Genomic DNA, 22,242 nt, shown 5'->3' on the forward strand with positions numbered 1-22,242 from the left:
GCAACTTCGATTCCATGACCTGGGTTTCATGACCCAACCGTTCCTAAGCTAGAGAGTGAAAAATGATATTACCAGATCTGAAAGTGAGGGGTCGTCTCTCATTTAAAGGAAGCAATAAAACAATTCGATGGCCATAGACAGCCTCACTATAACTTTGAAGACTTGCTAACCCAATCAGGAGACCTCTTTTGCAAGAATGCCCCGATACCCTCCTTGGCATCCTCACTCTTCGCATGCAAAGCCATGACCCGTCCTGCCCAACGAGCCGCAGCTCCAAAGCCATCGCCCCCTTCTTCTCCGTCGGATGCACCCATACCAAGTTGCGTCCAATATGCCCATTTGCCAACGGCTTGCTGCTGAGCAGACATGGATGCAAGTTGATCGATGACTGCTGAGACTCGGCTTTCAAACGCCGCACTTCCAGCCTCACTAGATTGATCTCTATCCGAGACTTGAACCACGTCAACTGCTCCCGGGATATCTGATGCTTTGACAGGTTGTGCTGTTGCCAACAGGCGATAAGTTGCTCCAGGAGGTAACCGGCGTGAGACGGCAGTTGACGGGCTTGTGCAAGGCAGCCCAATCTTTGCCCCCGGCAAGGCAAACTTGGTGTCTGCCAACGCGATAGGAAAGTCTGTTGCCATGGCTAGTTGAAATCCAGCAGCTGTGGCGAGGCCTTGAATGGGGCAAACGACGAGAATCGGACTCCGTCTGATCAATGTCATGACTTCTGCGCAAAGACTGAAGAGTAGTTTGACATCATCATGACTGAGCCCAGAGAGCTCCTTCAGATCGTGTCCAGATGAGAAAACGGGTCCCTCGCTGCGCAACACCAGCACATTAAGAAGTCCAGCTCTCTCCCTCTTCCATTCAGAAGAATTGACCAGCCATCCGTACTTCTTCCAATGCTCGCTCGTCGTATCATCTCGACGCACAACCTTCTCCAAGTCTTCCAAGATCCGAGTTTGAAAAGGCGGCAAGATCCGAAGCTGTCCACTCACGGGAGATGTGAGAGCCTCGGTGAGCTGTCTCTTGAGATCTTGCAGGACGCCAAGACTCAGAGCATTTCGTCTTGCCGGGTTGGAGAGTCGTATGTAGGCGACATTAGGTGGTAGCTTTGGGAAAGGCATCGTTGTCTCAGACACCCAAGTTGATTCGAGATTTTTTTCAAGTGTGTAAAAGTGATCAAGGATGAGAGATGATCTTGGCCCTTGTCAACTGGCTGTAGGTGGTTGTCAACCTTAACCCCGCATTCTCGGCTATCCTATCCGCCACCCGGCAACGCCTCGGTCAACAACCAGCGAATGAGGCACAACCGGGGCAAGTGAAAGAGTGTAAATGCATATTATTTAGAGACAGAAATGAGAGGCGAATTCCTATTCTTGAATCACACAATTAAAATAGTCTTGATGTCCTTGGCGATAGAATCGACATCTCCCTCATGCCACTCCGTAAACATTGCTCCGTGGACATAAGCTCCACCAAGCAAAGTATACCTCCCATCCCCTCGAGGCCGTAGCACGAACGGTGCGTCTGCCCCGGCCAAATTCCAAACTTCATCAACCACTCGTGTCGACTTCGGGACAACCCCAAGCTGCCCCTCCTGTGTTGTAAAAAGGTGTTTTCCTGAACAGTTGATCTCGACTTCTCTCTGAAATTCAAGAGCCTCTGCCGAAAAGGGTCTCGACAGCTCTTTCATAGCCACTTGCGCCATTGCCATTCCTTCATCACTCCTTCTACCTTCTCTCCAAGCAGCGTCGAGTTCCGGTAAGATGGCACTCATTTCCTCAGGAAACAGGTCATCTTGAACATCGTCACTCAGCTGATCTTTCAGAATCTTTTGGGCACGGTACATGGCGCTGATCGATGACTTGAGCATATCCCAGTTGGGGGAATCCCCTCCGAATTGGCTAAACATGCCATTTTTCTGCTTACTTGATGCAGCGGGATCAGAGAAAAGGCCAGCAATCAACATTCGCAGGTGGAGTTCCCTGTCCCAGAATCGTAAAAGTAGGTCGACTGTGTTTTTACATGGTGGAAACTCTTTTCCAAGCCGGCTTGTTAGCAGTGTCCTCCAGAAAACCTCCAATCGGGACTGGATGACTACTGCTCCCCCGTTTTGAATGGTAACCTGCCCATATATCTCCTCATTCGGAACTAAATCGTTGGTCTCAAGGTACGACCTCAGAGAAGGCGTCAAGGGCGGAACCCACACACTTGACTCCTCCGGAAGTGTTTGCAAAAGACTCATAAGTGAGTTTGGGCCATTGTCAGCGCCTGGGCCGAGGAGACCAGTGAGTTCATGGACCGCGCAAGCTGTCCCAATGCGCAATCCTCGGACCTCAAGAACTCCATCAGAACGAAACTTGAAGTGTGAAGTGCCAGAATGTTCCCTTTTAGACCACAGACTTAATACTGGATGGACCCTTGGCGAGACCAGGCCGTCACTGGTGAAATCCGGAACCCAAGATTCGAGACCAGGAGTCTTGGTTCGCTGGGGGTCTTCTTTCAAGGCGAGATCGTTTAAGCTGTTGCTCGAGTGAAGCATAAACTGCATTGCATCTCGGAAAGCTTCAGCGATGGGCTTCTCGTAGGCTGGTTGCAGCGTTCCGACCTGACCTAGCTCTTCAGCCAGACCGAGAAACGCATATACCTTGTCTCTTGGATCTGTCGCCCTCATGCTCTTGAATGGGCCCATAACATGGCTCAAGCCATGTTTATCTGACTTCCAAAGCGTTTTGGGGGAATGAATAGAGCTATGGAACCCGAAAACATTTGTCCTCATCCCGGAGAGATGTTTCAACATTGACTGATTCGGCAGGTCATCTGAGTTTGGCTGGTAAAGTCGGGCTCCTGGATCCTGTGCCTTCATCATCCTCGCCTGTTCGGTAAAACTGTTGGAGTGTCCCTGAAGCGCCTGAGCAAGGCCTGTCATGGAGCTCAGGCACTTGGCTTCGATAAGCAGGTCCATAAGGTAACTCAGATGGTCAAGAGTGAAGGTTGTTATCCCACAACAAAATGACAACTGCCGAGAGAGGGCAGCTTCCTGTACAACCCACGAGCGCCAAAACCAGGAGCGACTCAAAAAGGTGTAGAGAGCGATCCACTCCCAAGGCTCGATTAGCTCCATGCCTAAATCCCTGTAATTCTTTGCTTGAAAGATATTCAGGGCCGCAAGTTTCGAAAACATCTCGTCCTCGGTATTCAGTAGCTTTGTCATTGTGTCAATGGCAGTTTGGGAAAATTGATCGTCGCCGCCAAGCCAGACTAAACAGAGCCGCGATTGCTTATAGATCCGGCCCATGAGCATGACCTGAGAGTTCCGCTCCTTGACGTCCGACTGATTGATGCAGATCTGGTCAATCCAGATATATAGCGTTGGGGACGCGATCTCCGTCATGTTGGAGCCCTCCATTCCTGCTAACGTTCGGCAATATCGATGACCTGTCTTGGAAGCTCGCAAGCGCAGAGATAGAATGGCCGCGTATAGGTTCGCAGTAACTGAAAAGGGCTCCCCATCGCAGATGATGTCAAAAGACGGTGCAGCCCAGGCGGTGGCTGACGAGACCTCGCTTTGATCGGAATAGACGGTGACTGGGCAACTCCAGGTATAAGAGAGTGCATCGTAAACCGGATCGTCGTCCAAGTCCTTGACGATGAGAGCATCGAGGGGGGGTATAGAAGTCAAATCCATTTTGAAACGTTTCCGAATGCACCTGAAGCACACGAATTGATGTCGATGTTGGAAGGTGATCGTACTTGACCACATGGCGCTTGCGATTCTCGCAGTTCTCAGGCGGCCTGATCAAGGGGATGGTTATGCCATTGGGACCTTTGTGGGTTCTGGGAGACGTGGGCTCAAAACGCTGCCCAGCCTGTTCCTTAAGCCTTTTGTGGATTGCGTAGATCTTCGGGTCCATGGTAACATTCTTTTCTCCAGCTTTAGAGTAGTTATCGCGGGCATCAAGTTGATGCGCGATATATCCCGCAATGGCTCAACGCAAAGCCATGCAAACAGGCTGCACGAAGAGCTAGTTTCAACCCCCCTGTTGCCGCTTATAATGCCAAGGGATGTGTCAAGCTTGTCGTGATTGGACAAGGTTGCAGTTTCATCCCGGTTCACACATTGGCCGAGCCGGAAACCGCCGTGCTCCAATGAGATAGGCCTAAACATCAAACCAGATCGTAATCAAGTCGCCATTCAACTAGAACCCGAGATCTTGATAGCCGCCGTTGTGTACGCACGCATATCAAAGGCATTCTGACGGATAGTAGAAACCCCTCATCTATGAATTGTCCTTATTTCAGCCCACCCAACCTAATCCAAGCCAGTTAATAACCAGGAAACAGGACCTGCAGCATATGAACCAGCCCGTCAATTTCACCGCTTATATCCATTACCCTTGCCCCCAAAGTTGGGATGCCCCAAACCCTTCCTCTCCATGACCGCAAGTCCCTCGCCCTTTTGGCATGTAAACAGTTCCATCTCCATCAGCTTCTCATAGAATGGCACCGATCGTTCCCAATCCCCTGTCATCAACAAGCTCCTCCGTAGATGGGGCAGAGACTCAATCACCTCCTGCACACACCTCACAAGCCAGCTTCCAAGGCCTTTGCCCTGATATGACGGGTCCACCCAGACGTCTGTCAAGTATAGGAATGTTGTATAATCCGTGACGCCTCGGGCAATGCCCAAAAGCTTCCGCTCAGTTTCTTCGGGACTGTTCGTCTTGGGGGTTTCGTCTGGTGATTCATGACAGTCGTATAACCCAAAGCACAAGGAGTTATCAAGCATTTCCTTCATGGCAGCTTCAGGTAGTGCATCAGCCCAGTAAAAGTCATCTGAGTTGAATATTTCAATGAGACGTTTCACGGGAATAAGACTTGAGTCGGTGGAGATGAGGTATGATCCCCGTCTCCAGGATTGCTTTCGAAGTCGACTGGGGGTTGATTCCATCGCGTTTGATGAGAGGTGTGACGTTGATTGAGATGTTTACAACAGAGGAAGTTCTTGATGTCAAATTGATCTTTTTTAAGCCGTCTCCGATCGAGTCTAGAGAAGAATCGAGTTTGGTTTGACTTGAAATATGTGAGTCACACCGGACCGGGGCTCCATCCGAGGCATCGGCGCTTTTGGCCGAAAATGAAGCTAGTCTTGATTAACAATAATAACAAGGTATAAAAATTAACGCAAAAAACGGAATCTATATAATAAAAAGCTCTAGAAGTAAAGGAAATTTGGCCTAACGCTAGTATAGTTAGTTGCCCTTGACGGAATCTTATCTCTAAAAGCAGACACGGATTCTGTGGTCGTGCTAGGTTAAGACGGTCTAGCGCTGAGGCGTTGTGGTGGGTGCCGTTGCTTGCGACGATGACTGACCCGGCTCGTCTAAACCCAAGGTCGCCAAACGGGATGCAATTGATGCGTCCCCTTGATCAACTTGATCATCATGGGTCAGGGGATCCTCGGGATCTTCAGACCAAGATCTCATGTGGCCCTTTCCCTTCTTTTCCTGCGAGTTGTTGCCGCTATCATCCCCCTGGTCCGGCGACTTCGTCCAGAACGTTCGTCAAAGACCCGCGTCCCAATACTTCCAGCAGGGCAGTAATTCACCTTGCTAATCCGTGTATGCCTCCTTCTAGTTCTTGGCAGCTATGTCCATGTGAATTAAACTTGAAGCGCGCTTGATCGTGATGTACTCAATGCGGCCATGATAAAATAAGTCCACAACTGTCACCCATTCGTCTGTGGAGGATGCCGAGATAGGATTCTCTTTGACTGGGTCGGCCCTGTCCCCGTCGTCGCCCTCCATACTTTCTGCTTCATCATCCTCGATGGCAGCTTAGTAGAGGGGACGACTGGGTGCGTAGGCCGAGGGCGGAAGAGGTTTGCACTGCCGAGCTTTGTCTGGTTGATACATTGAGCCACAGGAGCAAGGGACATCGCAGAGCATCTACCCTCGAATGTTGGGGTGGTGGATGTTGGTTTGACATATCAAGAAGCGTTTGCCGAATTGTCGACACTCGGAGTCACGACGGCGCGCATGAACATTCAACAAATGGCCGCAATACGGCCACCAGCCTTCTTCACCTGAGCTCGTCATGACATGAGAGTAGATCAAATTGTCGCTAAGGGATTAACATGAACACAATAACAAGAATCCTGACATTCCATCGCCTCTTATAGAAGAACTTTGCAGCCACTGACCCAAAGTAGTGCGCATCAGTCTCGTCATCCTCCATTCTACCCGTCCAGATGGCTTCATGGTATCAATGAACCAGGTCTCGTTTTATGTTGAGCTGACGGAGACCACTGTGGGGTTGGCATACCTTCTGACATTGATCAGAGGATCTGGGTTCAGATGTCAGCCTGATGCCAGAGACACAAGCGCATTTTCCGGCTCTCCGCCCAACCCTTCAGCAACGACGCCAACTCTGCCCTACTTCGCCATGCCTGCGTTGAAAGCTTCCTGCATTCTTTGCGCTAAATCATCATCTTGTAGTACTCTCAGAGCCAAGATCGCAATCCCCTTGGCTGCTTGAATTGCTGCATCGAATGCGCCTGGCTCGCCGGCCGCCCTTGCGAAGCCTGGACCGTGTACATTGTCGGTAGGGCGAGTTGGGATAACAAAGAGAGGGTGCAGCGATGGGCACTCATAGCTAACATTTCCAAAGTCCGAACCACCCCCTGAGATGTGGGGTTCGCTCATGTCGTCATTGAAGTCGCTGTCAAAGTGCTCTGACATGATGTTGGTGAACTCGTTGCAGAGAGGGCCGTTCGTATGGAGGTCGGCGTATGTATCCATCCTGTTCACCATCCAAGTCAGCGATGGATGCGAGCAGAAAGTAATGCTACTTGTCTTGGCCTTTCGTTCGTCGTTCCATAGATAAGGGAAAGGGGGTGGGGGGACACGTACAACTGTTCAAATTCGATCCTGCATCCGGTGGCGATGGCAGCGCCCTTGAAACAGTTTCTTACGCGCTCCTGGAGCTTCTCATTTTCCGCCAAGGTGAGAGAACGCACGCCGACCTCGACTACGCTTCTCGCCGTGATGATATTGGTCATCCGCCCTCCCTCTTTGATGTAGACGTTGATGCGGTCTGTGGGCCGAATCTGCTGCCGCAGCATGCTGATGGCGCTGTATGTTAATGACGCCGCATCAAGCGCGTTGATGCCGTTCCACGGAACCACCCCAGCGTGCGCCGCCTCGCCAGTGAAGACCCCTTGGAAAATCGCGACCGACCTGCCACCGACAGCGGCTGCCCCTGCGGCCTTCATGTTGTCCAAGGGTGAGCTGGCGTGGACCATGAGGGCAGCATCTACACCCTTGAAGGCGCCCGCCTGGATTAGCTTGATCTTGCCGCCGCCCCCTTCCTCGGCGGGGCACCCAAGAATACGGACTCGCCCTGGGACCCCGGATTGTTTCAGGGCAGCCGCGATACCAAGAAAGGAGGCGACGGAGGCGACGGCGATGAGGTTGTGTCCGCATGCATGGCCAACACCCTCAAGTGCGTCGTATTCGGAGCAGATCGTTACGAGACGACCTCCTTGGCCGTACTCAGATACAAATGATGTCTCGAGACCAAAAGCGTGCTTTTCCACTGTGAAGCCGCAAGATTGCAAAAGGGCCGTGATGTTCTCGTGAGCTTGAAACTCTTTGAAACACAACTCAGGGTTACTGTGAATCTAGAGCATGCGTTAGTTAGATGGCGTTTCCTATGACGTTTGTATTCTAGGCAAGGAAGCGTGGTGCTGTCATACTGCACCGTTCAGCTCTCGAAGAGCATTCAAGGATTGATCAACAGCAAGTCCCACTGCGACCGCAGAGCTCTTGCCATGAGGAACAGTGATAGTCTTGGGCTCAGTGCCACCGAGGACAGCCATCTTGTCAAGCGCTCGCTGGTGGGGGTCAAAGAGGCGATGAAGGATAGATAGTGGGTGGTACGGGATGCGTGCAGTGGCTTGATGAAGAAGGAACCGGTCTTTTAAGTCAACAGCATGTCAAACACCAAACAAGATTCCACCGATAGAGCATCCTTCCTCAGCCTGTATCGTGACCGTTATCTAGAGACGACGTTATCGTGGAGCAGGATCCACACAGCTCAGCTCGTCGTCTAGATCGTGTAGGTCTGCCCCACTCGCCAGCCTCGGGGTTGAGATAATTGCTCCTACCAATTGCCGTTGATATCCGAAGCACACTCGTGAAGGGTCCAGATAGTGGTGCGTCGCCCGCGCCGGGTGTCCCGATCTAGAGTACTACTGAGGATCGCTTTCCAGCGAGGCTCAAGCTTACTCATGATCCATTCCTTGTGAATAGGGTTTCTTGTCTCCATCACAGCTACGAGAAGTGCCCTTTGCAGGTCCTTGAGCTGGATCTTGGGGATTGTATGTTGAACTGCCTGCATAAGCAGAGACAACACATCTTGGATCTTGTCTTCGGGCATGCCGGCGATTCGGTGATAAGTAAGCTTCCAGGCATAGTAAATTGTGACGAATACAGCAACGCCTTGGACGAGGCTGGAGACCGAGGTTGGGTAATTGTCGTCAGGCATCGTAATCATCTGGAACGTGGCGGAGAAATCCTGCAGGAAGGTGAGTTTCAGCTTGACTTTGAACGAATGTTGGAGAGGACCTCACCAGCTCTATGCGACTCATCTTCTCTTCAATGTGCGGACTATTAGCCGTGGACGTCCGGGTGCTGTCTGATCCCATCGTCGACCAGCCGAATTCTGTAATCTCCGACTCCAGCTCAATCAAGCGAACCAGCATGTCGAGATGTTGGGCGCAGAAGACATCGTCCAAGCGTTGCTCAGTAGGATACCGAGTTCCCCAGTTCAGCTGGTACATGGGACGTGAGATGACGCCCATACGCCGGATAAGCTTTGGACGCTCGGAAAAGTATCGAGCGACCTTTCCGGAGCAGCCATAACCCGTCGCATACACATCCTCTCGGTACACCCAAAGAAGCAGGCGCGATAAGAAACTGCGCAACGAGGGGCTCATAGCTGTGGCAGACGCCGATGCTGGCCGAGTCAAGGCTTCAACAATCGATGAAGCTTGGAGATAACGCACAACAGCTCCGCTGAGATTGAGCAGCTCTGCCTTGTTAATAGTGGGCCGGTGGGTGAGATAGACGTATTGAAAGTAGAAAGTAGCGAGGGCTTCGATATGGTCGACAGTCCTAGCTGGCTGATGCATGACTTCTCTGAAGGCCAATGATGCCTAAGCGAAGTGCGTCTCCGCTAACGTTGCTCCACTTGGAGGGAAACCATTAGCGCGGCGTCGCATATCCAAGTCTTGCAGCGAGACAGCTACGGCGCAGCGTATAGTGAGGGAGCTGTGAGAGGCTTTCTCCAGGAGAAGCACAGGAAAGGACCAGGCGAGTGTCTTTGAGGTGTGAACCTTGCAGAACTCGTCCTGATAATGCCGTAGTGCTCCGAATTCCTCGTGGCCGAGTATCAGGCCGTCAGGTCCCCCGTGTACGAGGAGCTCGGTACTGGGAAGGGCAAGGCGGTTGATAGTAGGTAACGGCTGGGATGACGACTGCGTTGCGATACAGCTCATGGCTTCCTCCCCGCGCAAAAAGGTTGCCGTTGTCTGGGCAGGTGTTTCGGGGTGTTCCCATTGGGGCATCGTCCCCGATACCGAATCAGTGTTTCCCAAGAACAAGGTTGATACGGTGTCACCAGATAACTCATCGAAGATTGTCCACTGGAGATCATCATCGGAGCGCTGGATGTGGTTGTCTTGCAGGGCTGGGCCTAATTCATGAGCTACAATGCGTCTCTTCGGCTGGAGCGTTTGAGGCGGAAGAATTCGAAGCGATGATCTCGTGCCGTGATCCTGTGTCCAATGGGGGCTGCAGTCAAGTCTGAGTCGCTCGCATCGCCGGCAAACAGGTAGACGTTCATCGCATTTGACATGCTTCGCCCTGCAGGTGAGGCAGCCTGATGCAATTCCTGATTAGCATGATAACCCCTGAATGGATCAGATGAAGCTCCTCAACACACCCAGTCTAGATCGCCCCCCTTTGCTTCGTCGCTTCCCCGCCTTCGCTATCTGGGCCGAATCATGTAGTGGCATCGTAGTCGTGTGCTATGAGGGAACGTGCAGTCGTTGAAACGTGTATCTTGGCGAAATATGGAGGGGTTTAGACGACGACAATGGCGATTGTGGGGTAAGATGTCCAAGTTTCGAGTACAGCTGCTGGGGGCGAAGGAAAATAAGTGAAGGCGAGGCCTTATCTTCATCACGAGCCGACTAGCAGTGTGGGTCCAGGCCTTGCACTAATCTCACACGACGATGCTTTCCCGAACATGGTTAACCGGATGGATTCGAGATAGCCGTCGTCTATCGTCGTCTAACTCGGCTAATTAGAAGCCGGCTCAGGGGGCCCACAGATACCGGCAGCTCGCGTTTTGGTCGTTGATGGGTTATCGATGGCTCGTGTTGGCGTTTCCGAATTGGCAGCTGGAGGCTGAGAGGCATATAAACTCTTCGAACAACCCCCAAGGTCTCCGGGTATCTCCCATGAAAACACAGCAAGCGTCAAGTCGAAAGCGTCTACTCTAGAACACCAGGATCAGAATCATGGCGGCAAGCCCTGAAACCCAGCATCCCGCGACCCAGCCCAATGTCGTTGACGAGAAGGCTATGTCAATGATAGAGGAGCATCACGATGAGCCTGACATCTCCAACATCGAAGAAAAGCAGCTTGTCAGAAAGATCGACCTCCAGTAAGCATACACCCCTGACTGCGGTGGGATAGCTGACTGTCTTTCTGTTCACTGACACTATACTCGCAGTCTGATGCCGATACTCGTAGCCATCTACATTCTCCAGTATCTCGATAAGAGCAGTTTGAATACTGCCTCGCTTCTTGGCATTATCCAGGACACAGTACGCCGAGTCTGTTCCATTGCGAGGCAATAGACCAATACTTACTATGACTATAGAAACTCGTTGGTCAGGAGTTCCCTTGGCTCAATAGTGCCTTCTACTTTGGCTATCTTGCTGCCACATATCCCATCTCCGTGCTATTTGTCAAGCTTCCAATTGCCAAGGTCCTGGCAGCGTCCATGTCAGTTCTCCACGCATCACTACAGCCGTCTCTGCTAACAGTACGACCACAGTTTGCTCTGGGCCGTAGTTCTCGGTTGTCATGCTGCTGGCCAAAACTTTGCAGCCCTGTGCTCTCTACGTGTGCTTCTCGGGGCGTTTGAAGCAACTATAAGTCCCGGTTTCACACTCATCACGGGATTGTGGTATAAACCATCCGAGCATGCCTCCCGACATAGCCTTTGGTTCCTTGGCAACGCCGTAGGGTCTCTTCTCGGCAGTCTCATTGCCTTCGGTTGCACCTTCATTGTCGGCGGGCCCGTTGCACCGTGGAGAGTAAGTCATTATTCCGGACGTCTTGTGTAACTCTGGTCTAACTGGTATTTGTAGTGGCTATTCATTGTTCTCGGCATAATCACAGCAGGCTGGAGTCTCGTCTTGTATATCTGGCTCCCTGACACACCGGCCACAGCACGGTTTCTCGAGCCATCCCAAAGAGTCTGGGCTACGCAAAGACCTCAGTTGGTCCAAAAGAGTTTCAAGACAAATAAGTGGTCTAATGAACAGTTCATTGAGGCCATGTGGGATCCCAAGACCTGGTTTCAATTCCTCGTTATTACCATTGTGTCCCTGAGCAACGGCGTACTTGCCAACGTAAGTCCTCCCTGCCTATGTGGGTGCTTCGCTATGCTAATGCATCAATTACAGTTCAGCTCCTTAATCATCAAAGGGTTGGACTTTGGCACCCGTACGTCGCTACTCCTGGGTATGCCTCTGGCTGCCTGGAACGTGATCGTTGTCATTATATCCGCCTGGGCTGCGAAGAAGTTCCGGAAGTCCCGTTGCCTCGTCTCTATGGCTGGCGTTGCTCTCTCACTGATTGGCACTGTCCTGGTCCGCCAGCTCCCAGCCACAAATCGGGCTGGTCGGTACGCTGGCATCATCCTCTGCGCTTCCAGCGTGAATACCTTCCCGATGATGCTCAGTCTCATCTCAAGCAATGTTGCCGGCTTTACGAAGAAGTCTACGGTCAGCGCGATCTTCTTTATTGGATACTGCGCTGGCAATATCGCAGGTCCCCAGTTCTTCATTCCGTCCGAGGCCCCAAAGTACACGGTAAGTAAGTATTCTTTACCGGTCATACTGATACTAATAACACTCTGTTCTAGACGGCCTTTACTGCTTTGTTTGTTATTACGTGTGTTCTCCTTGGCACTATTTTTGCCTTTAGGCAGTACCTTGCTTGGGAGAACGCGAGGCGTGACAAGGCACAGGGCGTGCATATTGATGCTGAGTTGCCCCAGAGCGATACATTGCCGACTGTCGTGATGGAGGCTACTGACGAGACCGACTTTGAGAATAAGAGCTTCAGGTATTATCTCTAGAGTTTCGTAAGAACATATTCTATTTGTAAAGTCGGAAAGCGGCAGCCTAGCGTCGTGTTTGGCTTTCCAAACCCGCATTCGTCCCTGGTCCAGCAGTGATGCGAGATGCTTTAGGTGCTGGGGAACAAGATCTAGGTTGGCCTCCAGGGTGCGAACGAGTTCAGTACTATCCTTGGGGGCGGAGACTCGATGATAAGACTAGCATCATCATTGGGATTAATCGGACCAACCAAGTCCATAGTGAGTATCAATCAGTAGTGTAGGACTGATGGAGGGGGAGGTCCACGTACCGCCGGCCACAACGTGGTGACTGGTTAGAAGTCAGTTCCGAGATACAATAGAGTCCTCCCATACGCAGACTACGAAGCCAGACAACTTAGTGATATCTGTATTTGTCAGGCCAATGCTACAGCCGAGGTGAGCACCGTGAGGTATCGAGCTCCCGCTACCACCCGAGCGGCGACGAGGCATCTCGGGATTAATTATATCTTAGCTTAGCTATATCTAGCTTATTTAATACTAGGTATAACTAGAGAACTTGGAAGAATTAAACCTCCTTATGCCTATTAAAACCTATGTTTATTTTACGTCCTTATATAATACCCTTTTAAGTTATTAACGTTAGTAGATATTCTATTTAAGTGGGTAATAGTGATACTTACTCAGTTAAGAAGCCCGCGTACTTCTCTCCCGTGATCTGTTCACGCATAAACTGCTGCGCAATCTCGAATTTGTGACCCTCGGTAGCCGTCTTCAGCAGAGCTTCATGTTGCTCATCAAGAAGCTCGAGGATAGTCTTCTTGTCCAGTCGAACTCCTTCAGCGGTGCTGACTTTGTGGTGGACCCACTGCCAGAGCTGCGAGCGAGAGACTTCGGCGGTAGCTGCGTCCTCCTTTTAAATGGTCAGATGAGATATTTACTTTGGGAAGCAGAAGTAACTCACCATCATATGGTTGATAGGGCTGCATCCAACCCCGCGAACCCAAGCCTCCATGTACACCAAGCAAACATGGATGTTCTTCTTGACACCCTCAAGCGTAATCTTACCCGGCACATTAGGGTTGAGAAGATCATCCCTAGTGACAGGCACCGTCTCAGATCGACGGAAGATCTGATTGGAAGTAGGCATGTAAGTGTTGAAAATGTCTTCCGCGATGGGTGCCAGAGCTGGATGAGCAACCCAAGTGCCGTCATGTCCGGCCAAGACCTCTCGAAGCTTGTCAGCCTCCACGTTGGCCAGAGCCTTTGCGTTGGCGGCTTCGTCGTTCTTAATCGGAATTAGGGCTGCCATTCCACCCATGGCATGCACACCGCGTCGGTGACAGGTCTCAATGAGTAGCTTGACGTAGGCGTCCATGAAAGGAACAGTCATGGTGACGTCGGCGCGATCGGGGAGGATGAACTTAGGATGGTTGCGGAAGATCTTGATGAAAGTGAAGATGTAGTCCCATCGTCCACAGTTCAAACCGCCGATATGGTTTCGAAGCTCGTAGATGATCTGAAGAAGAGTTAGGATCGCAAAAGGCCTTGGAAGAGTGAGTTCAATACTAACCTCATCCATCTCGAAAACGGCCGTGATAGTCTCAATCAAAACAGTAGCTCGGACAGTACCCCGAGGGATACCGATATAGTCCTGAGCAACATTGAAAACATCATTCCAAAGACGGGCCTCAAGATGAGACTCCAACTTGGGGAGGTAAAAGTATGGCCCGAATCCAGTATTGATGAGCTCCTTGGCGTTGTGGAAGAAATAAAGACCAAAGTCGAACAATGCACCCGAGATGGGAGCACCGTTTACGGTAAAATGGGCTTCGTCGAGGTGCCACCCACGGGTTCGGCAGATCAGGGTGGGAAGAGTGCGATCTGTTCTCAACTTGTAGTCCTTCTCGCCAATCTTGAAATTAATCTGGCGTCGAATAGCGTCAAAGAGGTTGAGTTGGCCTTCAGTGACGTTCTTCCACGTAGGGGTAAGCGAGTCTAGCTCCGTTAGTTATCGCACACAACACTCAGTGTCGGAAATTGTACCCTCAAAATCTGCCATGTAACAGTAAACATTAGAGTTGAGTGCGTTGACAATCATCTTGCGATCGGTCGGTCCCGTGATCTCAACCCTACGATCGGCCAAGCCAGGCGCAGGAGAAGCTCCCTGCCAGTGGCTATCCTCTCGAACATGCTTGGTCTCGGGTAGAAAGTCGGGCAGTTGTCCAGCGTCAAACTGCTGCTGTCGAAGTTCACGACGATGCAACAGTGACTTCCGGGTAGCCTCGAATGAGTGGTGCAGAACAGACAGAAACTCGCAGGCTTCCGGTGTTAGGATCTTCTGGGTGGCTTCGCTGGATGCACCCAGGACAGCATATTGCTGCTTCTTGTGAGGAACGAGAACCATGGTTGAAATCTTGGGTTGTTCACTTGCGAACTGATCAATGATGAGGTTGCTGTGAGCTGTGATGGCCTTTTCTGTTCTTCCGACGGGACTCCCATGATCATCTTATACTTGGATGAAACATTCAGTTCCTATGTAGGAGTCTACGGCTTACATCCGAATGTCGAAACCAATTGCTAGAATTCTCTCTCATCGGACGCTGTCCCGGGGGCAACTTTAACGATACACGATGCTAAATTTGTCTCGGGAGTCTATCCGGCGATAGCTCTGCTCAGCCAAGCCATGCAACAAGTCCCCTTTTTCGCCAGACTTGGGCAAGTTCCATCTCGCCTTGCTACATACACCAAGTCAAGTTTCGGACCCATTCTCCGAAATTGACGCCGAGAGAGGCTAAACCGTGCCCGGTCACAAACTCCGAAGCCGGATCGGAAGGCTTCCGACAACGTGCCGCTGGGTCATAACTCCGAATGACTGGCTCTGAAATCAATAGGCTCTTCAAATCCCGATACAGAAGACTGAAAACGTTTCGGGCCTTGATGCCTACTAAATTGGAACGACGTGGGGTTGTTGTGCCAGGTTGCAAATGGTTTTGCTTCGTTTCAATCACGAATAGAGAATGTCGCCCATCTGTATGCTATCGAATTGATTGACCCTTATCTTTGCCATACTCAGTGGCGGCTTTAAAAAAGCTCATCCGCCTCAATAGCAAAACGCATAGTTATACAATAATCATGGCAATCAACGAAAGGGACTCTAAACTTTGACATCAACTCTGGGATATGGCATTCTCACCTACCCTACATCTCATCTCCAGTCAAAGAATTTCTAATCTTTGATATTAGCTTCTAAATTATATACACATCTTTCTTATACGCTCTTTCTTGTTATTATTGCCCTACCGGATATGTGTATCGCTGCATCACTTACTAACTCATTGTTCTGCAGTCTGTTGAAAGTGTTAGCTAGTTGCTTGTCCGTATTTCACAGCCCTAACGAGCGTTTACCAGCCCACAGCTCTTGTTTCATCACCCGCTACATCAAAAGTGGAAGATTTCCCCCTGTAAGAGATATCAGTTGACTGCTGAGAAACGGTCGTGTGTACGATAAAAGCGATGCCATCCTGTCCGTTGACGATACTGACGCAGGAGTTGGTTGCCAGGTTCCACTTTCTCACCTGTGGGGCATTGAAGTGAAGGTCCCGGCTTTTTGGCTGCCATGAATGCCAATGGGCGAGAGGTTCCCAGCCATCCATCCAGATTTCTCTCCAAGCTAGCTTTGTATTCTGCCAATACCGTATCGACTCAACACATCCGGACTGGACGGTGGGTCTGAGTACCCCTGTTGAAGATCACTTATTGGCCATATGTGAGCCAGAATCTGTCGTTGGAGTCCTTAACTGTGGGATGGCCAATCGGGCACTGCAGAGGAGAGGCTAGTAAGGATGGTTCGAGTCCGAATGTATTGAGTCGATACGGTAACAGTAGAACATGTTTCCCAAGCTCTACCCTGAGACCAGGTTGAAAGCTTACGGCGTCGTCAGAGAAGCCAGCCTCAAGTCCTCGACCCTTTTGCTAGAGGTTAAGCTGGCTGTAAGCGGAGCCTTGACCACGGCGGTTGCCAAGCACGCCTCCGGTTTCTCCCTGTCGCTTGTATCTGAGGTGAGCTCCAAGGCGAATCTTAAGCTGGGCTTCGAGTTACTTCATCTTCATTGCAAGTTGAAGAGTCGAGCGCGACATCCTTCCATGTTCAAAGTGGGGGGAAGGGGTTTTGTTTCGAAGCATCTTTACGTCAAACTTGGGCTACTCAAGGTAAACAGAGGGCGCCTTGACGGTGGAAAACCAGGATTGTCAGCTTATCAATCATATTAAGATCTAAATCATTAAGAATATGTACCAAGTGGGTTAAAATGTTACGAACAGGTGGAGTGACCCCTAAGCGAAGTGTCTGATCGCGGCCCTGTCAAAGTGATTGGCCAATCGAAACATCCAAAAACCGTTTCAACACGAGTCGCGCGCCGAAGCGTGGGGCCGCAGTCACTTCCCAAGACGGACTTCAGCTCCGTTTGGGTCACTCTGCTAACCACACCTGGAGCATGACCCGAGGTTGAAATGCAGGGGCCGTTGCATCCGCATTACGCTTAACGGTTGCGATTGAAGCCACAACTGGGTGGTGACGACATTCTGCAACGTCTCGGCGCTCCGGAACAGGAGCGGAAGTTTCTTTTAGGGGTGTCGCAGCGCTGTGTCATCCCGTTGCCAAGTCCTGTTAGTTGGTATATGTGTGTCCATGTTCCAGGCCATGTCCGGTCCCTGTTCCTTTTCCCAAAACATGTCCCACGCCAGATCTCGTCAATCTTGTGCTTGCACAATTATCTGCTCTTCGTAATGTCTAACTACCTGCAGGGCTGGTTCATCCTTCTGTTATGGTTTGTTTCTCACGTGGCTGGGCAGGACCCTGCTTCGCTGATTGGGTTGGTGCCTGATTGTGCAGTGAGACATTTCTTACAAGCCCTTAGAGACACCCCTGAGTGGCTAACATGCATCATAGCAACCATGCCTCGTCAAGGGACTTGAGAATGGAAACTGTACCCTCACAGCCATATCCGAGTGCTTGTGCACCAACATCACTATCCAAGCCGAGATGTCAGAATGCGTGCAACTCTCCTGCTCTTTCAAGGACCAAGCTGGTGTGTACCTGTGCAATGCCTTCACTACCTGTCTCTAATGCTGGTTGACCCAGTTGCCTCCACGTTATCGAACCAAATATGCGTCGGGTATCCTATCGAGTCACGAGCACATCAGGTCAAAGCGGCTGCAATTGCCTGCGCAGCAGTGGCGTTTCCCATCGTCATTCTACGATGCGTTGCTCGACTGATGGTCACCAAGAGGTTATGGTGGGATGACTGGACAGCCCTTGTGGCAACGGTAAGATTAGCCATATCGTAGCATTAGCCATCGCCAACACCTAGCAGGTTTTCTTAATTGCCCTACTCGTTCTACAGACCCAAAGTAGGTACATTCACGGCTAAAAGAAGTCGTGAGCTCACAACATGATAGGCACGGATCTCGGCTTTGGCCTCCATTACTGGAACGTCGAAGTAGCAAACGCCAAGACCATTTTTCAGGTTTGCCCCAAGTCTCTTACTACCACGAATAGTTCCTAACAAAAAAAAAGATATTCTACGCAACCCAGATTCTATACATCCTAATCCAAGTCTCGGCTAAAGCATCAATACTCGCCTTCTACTCACGGGTATTCACGAGTCGCACCTTTCGAATAGCTGTCTGGTCAGCAGCCGCGTTTCTCATCGGCCACGGCATCATCTTCCTGGGCTTGGTCATATTTCAGTGCAGTCCTATGGCTTCAATATGGAACCGGAACCTTGAATCTAAATGTCTGAACCTTACTGCTATCGGCTACGCTGGTGCAGTCTTTAGCATTGTTGAGGACATTGCAATCCTTATCTTACCGATTCCTGAATTGTTGAAGCTACAGCTTGGGGGCCGGAAAAAGGCAGCCTTGTTGTTCATGTTCAGCATAGGATCTTTGTGAGTAATAGCTAGTATTGGCATGGTCGAAGCTAACACACACAGTGCTTGCGTCACATCGATGGTGCGTCTAAAGTACCTAGTGAGCTTTGCGAGCACCTTTGATGCCACTTGTGAGTCGCATTTCTACCCTCGACCGTCATTGACTAACATTCGGAAGGGGACAACGTCTATGTAGTTATCTGGTCTATGATCGAACTTTCTTGCGCCCTAATCTGCGCCAGTCTCCCTGCGCTACGGCCTCTAATCCAAATGTTGCCAGGGGTGCTAAGCACGGCCAGGGGATCTTCGGTCAAGCACACAACAGATACCAGTCGACGAAATGCGAATACACATCCCAGCGTTTCCACAAGAACAGAAGAACCTCAGAGAATCAAGGGAGAGAGGAGCGACTACGGTAAAATGGGAGATGCATACCTGGATATTGAGCCCAGCAGTAGGGGTGGGAGTTATGAGTTGCAGACAGTGGCAAGCGAAAGGCGGATGGTTTGATTGTTTTAATGATTATTTAATGAGCCTAGATTACCTTAATGAGATAACCCACCTTATCGACCCCCCAAACTTTGCAGCCAACTCAATACGCATTTATCAAGACAGAGACTGAGACCAAAATTCACGACAAGGGGCAACGCTACAACGCTTCTGGCTTGCAGAGATACAACATTGATCTATTAGGGCCGGTCACTAGCTTTCTGGCTTCGTACAAAGATTGAAATTTATGACTTAACCAATTGACCTACAGATATTTGATATCAAAGGGCACCGTCTCGGCAAAGTCCCAATCATCCTCCCGCTCAGCATCTCCAAATACCCTGAGAGCACTAAAGACGACCTTGTACCTCCCCTCCGGAACAACTGTCCCATCAGCAAGTTGCCCTATAAAGCCGAGCCTGTAGTTCCTCCGGATCACCCAAACATCCGGAAACCCGGGCATGTTCCCGATGCTTCGAACGGAGAAGAATTCGGTGATGGGGAGTTTGGTGTCTGTGAGCGCCACGACGTCTGCTCGGACCATTTGCGTCCCAAATAGAAGACTGGCTACCATGCTTGGGTACTGGAATTGGCTATCCGGAGGTGGAGTCGTGCCTGGTTGAGGGATGGTAAAGGTCTTGTTGGCTGGCTCTGGTAGGCCATAGGTGCCCAGGAAAGTTCCATACTCAACGCCTTGTAGGAATATGGGAGTCTTTTTGATGCTCCCTGCAACACCCATGTAAGGGATGCTGTAAGACTTCTCATTGTTTGTTGAGAGAGTAATCAGGCCGCTGTACACTGGCAGCTGTGTTGCATTGACGTTCCTAGGTGGGATTGCCGTGACACTCACTTCACCGGACGAACCCGCTGGAACAGTCAACTCCCTGCAATGACGATTAGTTTGAGACCTAGTACTTATAGTGGCGACAAAGTGCAATAATACTTGGGAGAAAACGAAAGCTCCGCCCAATCATCGACGATAGGGTTGGGAAATGCTGCAACTGAGTGTGATCCAGCAGCAAAGGTGTACACGGTAGCAGCTTTTTTATGCCCTAACTTATACGTCACATCTTTATCTCCTGTATTCTTGATGCTGAACTTTTGGCGGCCCGAGAAGTGGTCTGTATCGTTGAGCGAGATCTGGCTCACGCTGAGTACCGTGGTAGCATGCGCAGCGTCGTAGGCCTGGATGAGTCCTGAGCCTTGCTGCGCAACAGGCGCTAGTATGTCATGAACAGTATTGCCATCAAACCACGGGTTAGGCTTGGAGGTGGAAGACATGACGCTCCGCAGCTCAAATGGATCACGAGATCCGCGGGCCTGTGCGACGAGTGCAAATATAGCGGCTGCTAGTGGTGTAGCCATAGAGGTCCCAGACATGACAGCATACTCTCCCATGTTCATCGGATACGTCGAAAGAATATTTCCGCCTGGTGCTGTGAACTGTGGCTTTGACTCGCCCTCCCAAGTCGGCCCCCAGGAGCTTGAAATGCTCGTAAGACCCCCGGACTCTTGGTTTGTCAAAGGCTCATAGTGATAGCCCGCCACGCTGGGATCAGTAATGTCGATGGTAATGTTTGACCCTTGGTTGAGGAGCGATATCCATTCTGCAGCTTGACCCGGTGTCACAACCCCAACACCTTCAAGGCCATCTGAGTAAGGGAGGATAGATTGAAAAGATCTGTACAAGTGTTATTCCAAGCATAAATGATTTAGGCCAACAGTGACAATAAACATACGAGTTAGTCTGGCTGTAGAATAGCATGTATTTCCCACCCTTTGCAGCCACGTTACCTCCCTGCTGCCAGGAGCCACACTGCGAGCTATCGGCCACCCGAACAAGGACGATCTTTGAAGACAAGTCGGGCGTGTTTTCCGAAAAAGGTGAGCAGGCATCATTTGTCGAAGTCGTATCATTGCTCACGGCCCATAACGGTAGGGTTAGATTCTCTCTGAAACCAGGACCTCCGTTGAGGAACCCGAAGGAACGGGTATTCTCATCCGAAGTGTAAGATGCAGCAGTGAGAAGCAGAGGATTGATCGTATTCTGAACCGAACCGATGGCATTGACGTTGACCCCTGTGGCTGGAGAAGCAGTCAAGAACAGACCAGATGAGCCGCCGTTGCCTGGAGCCACCATGATCGACACGCCCTCCGCAGCAATGCGAGAAGCCGCTATTGCCCAAGGATCATTGGCCCAACCGGTGTAGTACCCGGCAGAATACGAGATGATGTCACTTCCATCTTCAAAAGCCGCGTTGAAAGCTTCGAGCATGATGTCGTTTGTTGATAGCCCCGTGCAACCCCAGGCCCGATACATCCCAAGAGTGACATCTGGAGCAGCACCGGTGAAGTTTAGTTCGTTGGATTGAGCCGCAATAGTGCCCGCAACATGAGTCCCGTGGCCGACGCAGTCGTCGAAGGGATCGTCATCGGGCTCCGGCTCTCCCGGAGGTGAGTAGTTGTCACCGACAAGGTCTCGGCCATAAGCTATCAAGCACCCCTTGCCGAAGCAGCCGCCGAGTGCTGGATGCGTGTAGTCGACGCCGCTGTCAACCACAGCAATGCGAATCCCGTTGCCTGTATAGCCCTCAGCCCTGAGCTTGTCGACCTGGGTTATCATGTGAGGTGTGAAGGTATCCTTCTCAGTATCGCGACGTTTCTTCGAGCCGGATGAGGCGGAAGCTGTTGCATTCCCCCCAATCATAATCGGGTTGGGCGCCGGTATCTTGATCACTTTGACAGGCCAGATTCTCTTGACTTCGGGCCTGGCGGCGATCTGTTCGGCAATTTCCCCGCTCTCATCATTGGTAGCATTGTCGAGTCGAAAGGAAGCACCGTGGAATAGTCGGTAGTTGAAGGTCTTTCGCGGCTCAACCTTGATGCCTAGGTCCTCATAGAAGCTCTCTCCGGGATCTTTGTTGTCCTCCCACTCGACAATGAAGGCGCCTGGGATAACATCAGCTTCTTCTTCTTGTGATGGAGCCTGATCGTTCGCTTGAGATTGTGCGTTGGCAAGGGCAGCAGAAAACGGGCCTAGAAGCACAGCCAAGGCCCAGGTTGCGATCACATCACGCTTCATGCTGGGCAAGGAAAACGATTCTTGGGCTATGGGACTCTTTCTCTTAGATGACAGAAAAGGTAGAGTGACGAAAACTACTCGAATGGTTCAGTGAACGGTATTAAATGGTGATCGTCACGCCATGGAGATGATTAATGCCCAGCTTGCCAAGGCTCGTATCCTACAATTTAGTCAAGGGCCTCCAGTACGTGATGCTTGTATATCACATTCAGAGTTGCATTGCGATAACGAGACCTTCCTTTTTTGGGTTCTATACGGACCACTATGTTACACTGGAGCTAGTCTTGACTATCCGATCAACCCGAATCCGAGGA

The 22,242-nt window shown here is 50.9% G+C and overlaps 9 protein-coding genes across 9 annotated transcripts; 2 read left to right on the forward strand and 7 right to left on the reverse strand.

The window, feature by feature from the left end:
- Positions 1-146: 146 nt before the first annotated feature.
- On the reverse strand, positions 147-1,130 carry NECHADRAFT_39773 (uncharacterized protein; the record flags this gene model as incomplete). Its single annotated transcript, XM_003048030.1, has 1 exon — positions 147-1,130. The coding sequence occupies one exon, from the start codon at positions 1,128-1,130 to the stop codon at positions 147-149; it is 984 nt and encodes a 327-aa protein (XP_003048076.1).
- A 257-nt stretch (positions 1,131-1,387) lies between these two features.
- On the reverse strand, positions 1,388-3,920 carry NECHADRAFT_79858 (uncharacterized protein; the record flags this gene model as incomplete). The annotated part of the gene is made up of 2 exons (XM_003048031.1): positions 1,388-3,649; positions 3,717-3,920. The coding sequence occupies 2 exons, from the start codon at positions 3,918-3,920 to the stop codon at positions 1,388-1,390; spliced, it is 2,466 nt and encodes an 821-aa protein (XP_003048077.1).
- Positions 3,921-4,381: 461 nt separating this feature from the next.
- Positions 4,382-4,957, reverse strand: NECHADRAFT_40436 (uncharacterized protein; the record flags this gene model as incomplete). Its single annotated transcript, XM_003048032.1, has 1 exon — positions 4,382-4,957. The coding sequence occupies one exon, from the start codon at positions 4,955-4,957 to the stop codon at positions 4,382-4,384; it is 576 nt and encodes a 191-aa protein (XP_003048078.1).
- Positions 4,958-6,440: 1,483 nt separating this feature from the next.
- NECHADRAFT_79860 (uncharacterized protein) lies at positions 6,441-7,885 on the reverse strand (the record flags this gene model as incomplete). Its single annotated transcript, XM_003048033.1, has 3 exons — positions 6,441-6,807; positions 6,918-7,687; positions 7,763-7,885. The coding sequence occupies 3 exons, from the start codon at positions 7,883-7,885 to the stop codon at positions 6,441-6,443; spliced, it is 1,260 nt and encodes a 419-aa protein (XP_003048079.1).
- A 284-nt stretch (positions 7,886-8,169) lies between these two features.
- On the reverse strand, positions 8,170-10,084 carry NECHADRAFT_79861 (uncharacterized protein; the record flags this gene model as incomplete). The annotated part of the gene is made up of 4 exons (XM_003048034.1): positions 8,170-8,583; positions 8,639-9,206; positions 9,249-9,948; positions 10,012-10,084. The coding sequence occupies 4 exons, from the start codon at positions 10,082-10,084 to the stop codon at positions 8,170-8,172; spliced, it is 1,755 nt and encodes a 584-aa protein (XP_003048080.1).
- A 576-nt stretch (positions 10,085-10,660) lies between these two features.
- On the forward strand, positions 10,661-12,444 carry NECHADRAFT_40330 (uncharacterized protein; the record flags this gene model as incomplete). Its single annotated transcript, XM_003047853.1, has 7 exons — positions 10,661-10,737; positions 10,807-10,900; positions 10,957-11,081; positions 11,134-11,395; positions 11,450-11,713; positions 11,768-12,175; positions 12,229-12,444. 7 exons carry the CDS (start codon positions 10,661-10,663, stop codon positions 12,442-12,444), a joined length of 1,446 nt encoding a protein of 481 aa, XP_003047899.1.
- A 658-nt stretch (positions 12,445-13,102) lies between these two features.
- On the reverse strand, positions 13,103-14,830 carry NECHADRAFT_40252 (uncharacterized protein; the record flags this gene model as incomplete). Its single annotated transcript, XM_003048035.1, has 4 exons — positions 13,103-13,336; positions 13,388-13,942; positions 13,997-14,421; positions 14,470-14,830. 4 exons carry the CDS (start codon positions 14,828-14,830, stop codon positions 13,103-13,105), a joined length of 1,575 nt encoding a protein of 524 aa, XP_003048081.1.
- Positions 14,831-17,211: 2,381 nt separating this feature from the next.
- On the forward strand, positions 17,212-18,867 carry NECHADRAFT_79864 (uncharacterized protein; the record flags this gene model as incomplete). Its single annotated transcript, XM_003047854.1, has 8 exons — positions 17,212-17,316; positions 17,375-17,513; positions 17,567-17,751; positions 17,829-17,835; positions 17,884-17,951; positions 18,002-18,375; positions 18,421-18,488; positions 18,554-18,867. The coding sequence occupies 8 exons, from the start codon at positions 17,212-17,214 to the stop codon at positions 18,865-18,867; spliced, it is 1,260 nt and encodes a 419-aa protein (XP_003047900.1).
- Positions 18,868-19,111: 244 nt separating this feature from the next.
- NECHADRAFT_39895 (uncharacterized protein) lies at positions 19,112-21,928 on the reverse strand (the record flags this gene model as incomplete). The annotated part of the gene is made up of 3 exons (XM_003048036.1): positions 19,112-19,730; positions 19,790-20,527; positions 20,586-21,928. The coding sequence occupies 3 exons, from the start codon at positions 21,926-21,928 to the stop codon at positions 19,112-19,114; spliced, it is 2,700 nt and encodes an 899-aa protein (XP_003048082.1).
- Positions 21,929-22,242: the final 314 nt, after the last annotated feature.

The sequence above is a fragment of the Fusarium vanettenii genome, assembly GCF_000151355.1.
Source record: "Fusarium vanettenii 77-13-4 chromosome 5 genomic scaffold NECHAsca_12_chr5_2_0, whole genome shotgun sequence".
NCBI lineage: Eukaryota > Fungi > Ascomycota > Sordariomycetes > Hypocreales > Nectriaceae > Fusarium > Fusarium vanettenii.